At 33.4% G+C, this 9,022-nt stretch overlaps 1 protein-coding gene across 1 annotated transcript in view; it reads right to left on the bottom strand.

The window, feature by feature from the left end:
• GRIA4 (glutamate receptor, ionotropic, AMPA 4) overlaps nucleotides 1-9,022 on the bottom strand; it is a 548,228-nt gene that overhangs the window by 67,463 nt on the left and 471,743 nt on the right. The window contains exon 8 of the mRNA XM_012659122.1: nucleotides 6,015-6,125. Within this exon, the coding sequence (XP_012514576.1) occupies nucleotides 6,015-6,125 (111 nt within the window). The remainder of the gene's footprint in view (nucleotides 1-6,014; nucleotides 6,126-9,022) is intronic.

Here is a 9,022-nt window from a genome sequence, read left to right as displayed (position 1 = left end):
TTCTAAAATATGCTATAAAATATGACTAGTTATGAGTTAATTCTTTTATTTTCTCTTTTTTTACAATAGCTTCATTAAAATATGGAAGATTATGTAGAAAAAAGCAAGAGCCATATATTCGTGAAATGCGTAATATTCTAACTGAAAAAGCCATATCACCTATGAGAATAACAAGCTTAAGAGGTTTTCGAAAGGGGTATCTCTAAGGCTCCCATTTGGTACTAAGGCCAAAGGTCAGTTCTAAAGTGTCTGGAATATTTGGACACTTATGAATTTTAGTCCTCAAGTACATATAGTACTGTTTTAGCTTGTTTGTGGAAGTTTCTATAGTTAGTATTATAATCTAATTAGCTAAATTACCTCTACATTACATAGTGAACAATTTGCTTCAATAAAAGCTACATGCTTATTATTTAATCACATATTTATTAAGCACCCACTGTATGCTAGCCAGTTTACTGGGAGCCAGGTATACGAAAATAAATAAAATACATGCTTTGTCCTCTTGTGATCAAAGTCATTGTAAATTGTTTGTGATAAGGGTAAAGGAGTATAAGGTGTGGAGGGCAAGAATAAAATATAGTAGTGAATAATAACAGCTCTTACTTATTTAGTGTTTCCTCTGTATCAGGTACAATGCTCAGTTCTTTGTGTCATTTCATTTACTTTTGACACTGACACCTTGACGTAGGCATTACCCATTTTGCAGGTGGGAAAATGAAGACCCAGGGAAGTTAAGCCAATTGTTCAATTTCACAGAGCTAACAAGTGACAAAGGTGGGAGTTGAGCCTACATTTTAAAATATTTGTAAATTTTTGAAGCTATTATTACATTCATCAAAATATGTGCAACTAATTGAAATTTCACAAAATTTAACAAGAAGGGGAACAAGATTAAAGAAATACATTTCTGTAATGGTGAGCCCCAACTATGCTCTCCACACACTGGGATGTAAGCCATTTGCTTTTTGAAGCTATTATTACATTCATCAAAATATGTGCAACTAATTGAAATTTCACAAAATTTAACAAGAAGGGGAACAAGATTAAAGAAATGCATTTCTGTATTTTCAGTGAATGAAATTCTTTATATGATCTTTTGAGTAAACATTGTAGATAAGACCTTTCTATTTCTCCTCATAGCATCTGGCACATAGAAGGCACTAAATAACAAAAAAGTAAATATTAACAAGTGCTAGGTTATCTCTTCTGAAGCAAGCATACGTCTATATGAGTAACATTTATTTAATATCTTCTTTAATTTTTTCCAGTTTTCCTTTTGGACACCAGGGGCCCAACAGGTCTTTAGTTTCCTGACAAAAAACCAAAAAGGCTAGAAAACCCTTCCACTTACTGGAGATGTTGATTAGAAACTTAGCTAGACTTTTGCATATCCAGGGGCACAAACAATTGCTGAGGTTCAGGAGGCGTGATGCCTGCAGTGTCTGACAAATGGCATGATCACACCCAGGGAGGTGGGAAGAATGAGGGAAGAAAAAAGCTATGCTTTTCTTGAACAGAGGCTCTCATGGTTGTTCAGCTCTCCCCAATTTCTTTCAGTGTGTCTCATTTTTCTTTCTTTTCATGTCAAATCCAAAATAAGTAACAAATTCTCAGCATTCTCCCAACTTCCTCATTTCCCACATCCTCAATCTGACAAGCTGTCTACAAGTAACTCTTCAAACACTCATAGTGGGGAGAGTTAATACAAAGTTTGGGGGCCACAATGGGTGAAGAAAATATCAAATCTTTTCAATAGAATAAAAAAATGAATTCTAGCAAGTCATTATGGAGAATTTGCGGGGTATCTTTGCAAAGCAGCCTTACAAAGTCCCAAGTGTTAAGAGTACTGGCTTAAGAGTACAACTTGCCATGTTTATTATCAATTACTGTGCTCTGTGGGACAATAATTTCTTAGAAGTTATTTTAAATGCATTACTTCTTATGATTATGAGTTTATTAAGAAAATTTTCATAATGGATGGTGTTCTACATTTGCTCTGCTATTTCAGGAAAGTAATCCTTCTTTGTCTAAAGCTGCTGCATTAGGATTTGCTTATGAAACTGTCTCAATGATTTTCAGTCAATAAATTATAATGTTCCTACCAAGTATTATTTGTATTTAGCAAAAGTGACACTATTAAAATGATGTTTATTAGAAAGGCTTCAAGATTTTCTAAACACCAGAAATATAATCATTACAATTGCTATTGAAAACTGTTAAAATGATAAAATCAGCATTGACAAATATTGTGTGGATACTTGCTTTTCTTTAAAGAATCTCATTGGATGTAGGTAATTTATCCCACGGATAAATTTATTAAAAGTGGAAATTAAGATGTTATTATTAAATTCAGAAAAAAAGTAAATTTAATGACTGTAAAAATTTAAGTTTAGCCAAAATAATTTATTCGAAAACTAATTGAATTATAAGCCCTCCAATAGGAGGTGTATGTGGGAGCGGGGAATTAATATTTGGTACAAGGAAGAAAATAAATACATTTTTATTTTCCGTATATATGTAAATACATATAATATATTATATATAAAGTATGTGCATGTATGTTATACATGTATATGTATATATCTATAGTGTACCTAAAATATTACACAGAGAAGGTAAAATATCAAACATCTCATAGAAAGTACAGAAAGTGACCTCTGAAAAGATCAAATGTGATAAGTAAAATTGCTTTCAAGCTTGTAACATAAATCTGATGCTGTAGTGAATAAATTTAGTTTTATGGAAAATTTTCCTAAAGGATTGTTATATTCATAAAATGGCAAGAAATTTCTTCGTAGTTGAGTAACGCATCATAAGCCTCATTGCCCTTCAGTAGTAAAGCTTTGGGGAAAAAAGGGCTTGTCTGAAATATCACTGCATTAGCTCTCCTTTTCCAGAGAGTTCAATAGCCAAAGACAGTAATAAGATTACAAAGGAAAACACCACCCTCTCTTCCCCCAAATTCTATTGTAAAATGCCTTTCCTTCAATTGCTGTACTTATCCAAACAACGTGGCATAGATTTGCCTTCCTAAAGTTGCAAAAATTATTACTTTGAATACAGAAAAATTAAATCAGTATAGTCACAATCGTGAATATTACAAATTTTATAAATTTTTAGTCAATAAGACAAAGATAAAAAGTGATGATGTTGTCAATTTTATTTTCTATTTAGTTTTAGCTATGTTAAATTCAGTATTCAGGTAGAATAAATTCATTATGAAAATGAAGATCACATTATAGATACACAACACTGTTATAAGAAAAAATAACTTTCAAAAGTATAAAAAGCTAATGCCACATGTTATTTATAAAAGATAGCTAATATAATTATTAATTATGTTTCTTGTCTACTTTCTCTCATTAGACTATAAGTTCCATTGAGTGCAGGATTTTTATCTGTTTTGTTCTCTGACATATCCCCAGGGCCTATTACTGTGTCTAGCAAATAGCAGACGCTCAATAAATATTTCTAAATAGCTGAATTTATCAATCAATTTTATTTAACAATAGCATTTATCATTACAGTGTATCAACATATAAATAACAACATACACAAAGGAAAGACAAATGGAAGAACAGCAACACTGTATCAATTTCAATCAAAATGAATGATTTTCAATGCTCACGCTCAGCCTTATTCTGTATCTAGGTATCTGTATGGTGCATATTACAATGTCTAGCCAACTCCATCTGTGTTGAGAGTGTTCAGCTGAATTCCATGCAGATGCCAGAATCTCATTCATCTACAAGGAACTGTATTTTTTTCAAAAGGAATGAGGTGGTAGGGATGTTATAGCTGCTGGGCTACCATTTGCAACAAGAGCACATACAAAGAACATTCTCAGGGAAAGAATTCTAGTATGTCTTTTTGAATTACTGAATGATTATGCAGTTGCAAATACCAGAGGTATTATTTATATAAAGATTACATTTTCATACAAAAAGACATATACTAGTATTGTACTATTTTGATAGCAAAAATATTGATGGCATCACTGTCAAACAGGTAACTTTACAGAATATTCTTTATATATACAGGAAACAGATGTTTTCAGTCATTTTTACTTATTTTTTGATAGCATGCTTCCTGAAAACTAGCCATGCTTGCAAAATTAATTCAGTATTTTGGTTTTAAGAATTACACGTCCAGCCCCTTTAATAACAGGGATGGAGAGGAAATTCTCTACATTACACCTATAATGCACATTAAAACACTTTATTTCACACAGAACAGGCAAATTTCAAAAAATTCTTTAAAGAAAACAACCGTATATGTTCAGAAAACATGCACATAAATTCGGAGATATTTAGTGATAGAAAATCTACTCTTGGAAATAGGAGTGGTATAATTCCATCATTTACATACAGCGACCTCATTTCAAGATATAGGTGGGAATTGATATGTCAGAATCTCTAAGTGATTCTTTTTCAATATCTATTTATTTTCTTGAGAGAGATGAAGATTAATTCTTCTTTTGTTCTAGTATCTCAGAAAAGTCACAGAACTTTACAAAAATTTATTTTTTCTGGTAGTCCAGAGTTGGTCATCCAAGAAGAATCCCACATGAAAAATAAGCTTAAATTTACTACACTGGAGAACAAGCCTTGAGCCTTAGTTAGGAATGGTCGAACAGCGTGGAACTCTTTTCTTTCTTGATCAATTTCTTATAATAGGATTCTTCATCAGAGGCTGAAAAGAGGAGGACTGTACTGAAGTATGACTTTCCATTACTGTGTCTTTTTTTTTTTAGGAAAAGAAATATATATATATATTGCTTTTCAAGTCCCATGCAAATATTACACAATTAAGTTAGAAGGTTTACACACAAACTGCTGTTGGTTGGTTTGCATTCTAAAATCATGAACTTATGATCAAGGCTTGGCAGAGTACATTAAATTACTAACTGGTGATGTAACACAGATAAAACTAATTGCAACATTTGAAAACTTCTTGCTGGCGTTTTCATGCTTTGACCTCAATGTCACTTTTGGAAACAACTTGACATTACTAAAAACCTAAAACTAAAATTATGAAAACTGAAAACTAAATTACATAAAATACTTTCATTTTATTTAGAGTAAGGGCTTCCATAAATAATTTAAAATATGCTTTGCCTACAGAGACAGTGAGCTGAGGATATATAACTTTACATTAGATAGAAAAGGTCACCGATTGTTGATCTCCTTTGACTAGCATTGACTCTAAAGGGCATGTTTGACTTTAGAAGAGAAAAATATATATGATATTCTATTATTTAAAAGGTAATTTCATGAGAATCTCTTTGAGGAAACAGACTTAGAATTTAGAGTATTTTTCATTTTCTGATGCAACCCAATGAAGCAATCATAGCTTTTGTAATTCTTAGAAGTTCAATAAATCATATTATGTATTTCTCATTGGTCAATGAGAAAAATAATCGGTGCAAAAAAACGCTTTCTACATTAAAAATAAAGTAAAACTAAATTAATTTTGAAAGCATTTAGTTATATAAACATGCTCATTAAAATCTTCACATTCACATCTCCACTATTAGAAACAGACAATGCAAACCATAACCCGATGATTAAGCTACCTGAAAATTATAATTTTAAACACCATTAACTATTATTACATTGATGTTTTTAAAAACATAATAACAATAATAATATGATGTTTACTACTGGATATTTTTATGTGATTGGTTGTTGACCTTTGTCATGATTGTTGTTTTGTGTTTTGGGATCTTAGTATTTCATACATTTCCAACTAGAGTTTGACAGTCTCAATTTTTAACATCTGAGCATTTTTCCAAGAACAACAATGCAACAAAAGATAATACAAATAAAAATACTGAATGTACTCAAAGCTCAGGACAAACCTATTCAAAGCCTTAATAGACTTTTGTGGATCAAAACACCAGTGTTATCACTGCTAAGATTCAGCTTTCACCCTCCCTGTTCACCATAGCGGGGGGGTTACAATTGCCTATGGACAAAATGGAACACCATAAAGCATAGACCAAAACTTACCATGATTGTGGTTACAACCACTGTTCTGTTCTCAATAGCTGCTGTGTCATTGCCAAGAGTGGGTACGTCTTGAATTAAGACTAATTTATCCATATCGTTCCAGTAACCAACCTACAAAATACAGAAAATGCTTGAAAACATATTTTAGAAAATTTTACTTTAATTATTCTTAGAACAATGAGGGGTGTAAATAAGTAAGCAAACAAAACATACTTAAAAAGCAACTAAAAAAATGTGTTTGCAAATTTTCTTAGTTGATGATGAACCAGTTTTTCTGCCTTGTTACATATCTGGCAAATTTATAATTTACAATCATGAAGTAGCCAAGGCATTGGGAATGGGTGGTTCCAAAAGGAGTATAGACACACATGGAACATCATTTTATGTTGATCTTCTCTTCTAGTGAGATGGACTTACATGCCTTAAAATTAATTTGCATGACTTTATCAGTAAAGTTACAGGCCACATGGTAAAGGGAACAGCCAGATTTATTTAAAAAAAAAAAAAACAACATATATAGGATATTTTCAAACAAAGGAAACTTGTGTATTTTTAAATCAATATAGAAGTGGGTTTTGGTTTGATATAACCTAACCACAATATAAGAAATCATACCATTTCTGAAATGCTAACTATATCAGAGATGAATATGAAAGAACACTGTTTTCGCTTTCAAAGATTACATTTAAATTTATATTTTTTTGCATTTTCAAATTATATTATTTTTATCATTCAGAATTAAAACACTTTCCCATAAAATAAATCAAGTAGTTAAGCACTTTAAAAAAGTAGTGACTTACAATGGAATCTTAGTGAAAACTTAGGATTCTTTGATTCATGCAGGCCATTAAGTAATAATAATGGCTACCACATATTGAGTGCTTTCTCTGGGGCAGACATTGTATTCAGAACTTTTAAAAATATGCATCTTAGGCCGGGCGCGGTGGCTCACGCCTGTAATCCTAGCTCTCTGGGAGGCCGAGGCGGGCTGATTGTTTGAGCTCAGGAGTTCGAAACCAGCCTGAGCAAGAGCGAGACCCCGTCTCTACTAAAAATAGAAAGAAATTAATCGGACAACTAAACCGGGCATGGTGGCGCATGCCTGTAGTCCCAGCTACTCGGGAGGCTGAGGTAGGAGGATCGCTTGAGCCCAGGAGTCTGAGGTTGCTGTGAGCTGGGCTAACGCCACGGCACTCACTCTAGCCAGGGCAACAGAGTGACTCTGTCTCAAAAAAAAAAAAAAAAAATACGCATCTTAATGTTAACACACATAGTAAATGTAGAGAAGGTACAATTATTATCCACATTTTAGAGATGAGGACCTGTTTTAGAAGGCTAAATAAACTACACACGGTTACACTTTAGTGGGGCCAGAAATCAAAACTAAGGTCTGCATGGCACTAAGTCCGCACACTTTGCTATTAAGCTGCACAGCTTCCCAAAATGGGTGTTCATTTAATGATTGCCAAACTTGTTTCTTGAATTTCTTGATGCATTTGATAATAAAACTCATGTCTTCAATAAAATGTATGTATTTGTTCACTGGTCTGTATTCACTATATGTTCTAATATGTTTTGGAAGTCTCCCTTGCCTCATTCAAGTTTCTTAACTGCCACGTTAGTATTGATGAGCATATCAAAACAAAGGAAGTGTTAACATGTCAGAGAGAGCCACTATATTATTCACAAGTGTTGCATATATAATTCAATAACAGAACAGATGGAGAAAAAGAATTTTCATGAACATGGCTTGCTATACTTCTTGGTTTGATCTAAAATTATGGTATACATAAGTTCAGCAATTATTCAGTTGTCCACGTAAATCTACTTCTAGCTGACATTTAGTAATTGTGTGAAAAATTTAAGAACAAGTATACCTTTTAGTATACTTGAGTACACCTCAATTCCTTTGTGTACTTTAGGACATGTGAGTTGCTTCCTGTTAATTTTCCTTTTCACAGGACAGTTATATGACATGAAAATGAGTTTTACGGTTTAGCACTCTACTAAGATGCAGCCACCCTGCAGATCCCAGCAGCCCATTTTCAGGAAAGACAGTTTTTCTGTACTAATGAATCCCACAACAGAAAAAAATCTGGGATACATTTTGGAGAGTCCTCAGATACTGGCAAGACCTTGACATTTTGCATTTAAGAACTAATCTGTGGATTTACAACCATCCTCTCTAAAAGATAAATGCTCACAGGCGCTGGCAAATTACTAAGCAAAATTTTATTTTCTTGCTTTATATCTACATATAATTCTGGTGAAAAAAGAAAGCCATGCTTTGTGATAGGGACTGCGTGATGGTAGACTTCATGTGGAACATGGACTTAGTGAGAAGTAAGACCTCACAGGGTCAATTTCTAAAGAAAGGAATTGTAAAGTTTGGACCTACGACATCACATGAGATGGAGTTTTTCTCCAGTTCTTCACAATATTTTACAGGTTACTGAGAACTTTTCCCATCCCTGACCTCATTTAATCAGACAGGGAAATATGTATTTTTTCCTAGAAACAGAAAGTGGGTGAAAAGTGGCTTTGTAATGCTACAGCAAAAATATGGAAGCATTTAAATTATAAAACAGACAAGGGATGTCAGAAAAGCATTCATCTTCTTTGGACCTCTAAAGGTGATGTGTATGCAAATATAACTATAATAAAATGTGTGAGCAAATGTTTCTGTATTTACAGGGGTCTTGGCCTTCCGGGAACACAGGGACTGGGTAGGGAGGGGCTGTGAGGAACTCCTGTTCTACTCGAAGCTGGTTCCTTGGAGAGCTGCTTTGACCAGACCTCTCCTGAGAAATCCGACCTAATTCCCACACCAGCTCTAAATAGAACCCTGACAGGCACTGAGACTGATATGTTTCACAGCAGTCAAGATAGCGAGCTGTGGAGCTGCAGGAATTTCGATTTTCACTGCAGCTCTACCTCTTTCTAGCTGAGCTTCCCTGGGCAGGTTACTCAGTTTCTCTGAACCTTACTTTTCTCTTCTATAAAATGAA

This window comes from Propithecus coquereli, unplaced genomic scaffold (assembly GCF_000956105.1).
Source record: "Propithecus coquereli isolate 6110/MARCELLA unplaced genomic scaffold, Pcoq_1.0 Scaffold6, whole genome shotgun sequence".
Taxonomy (NCBI): domain Eukaryota; kingdom Metazoa; phylum Chordata; class Mammalia; order Primates; family Indriidae; genus Propithecus; species Propithecus coquereli.
This window is presented reverse-complemented; position numbering and strand designations above follow the sequence as displayed.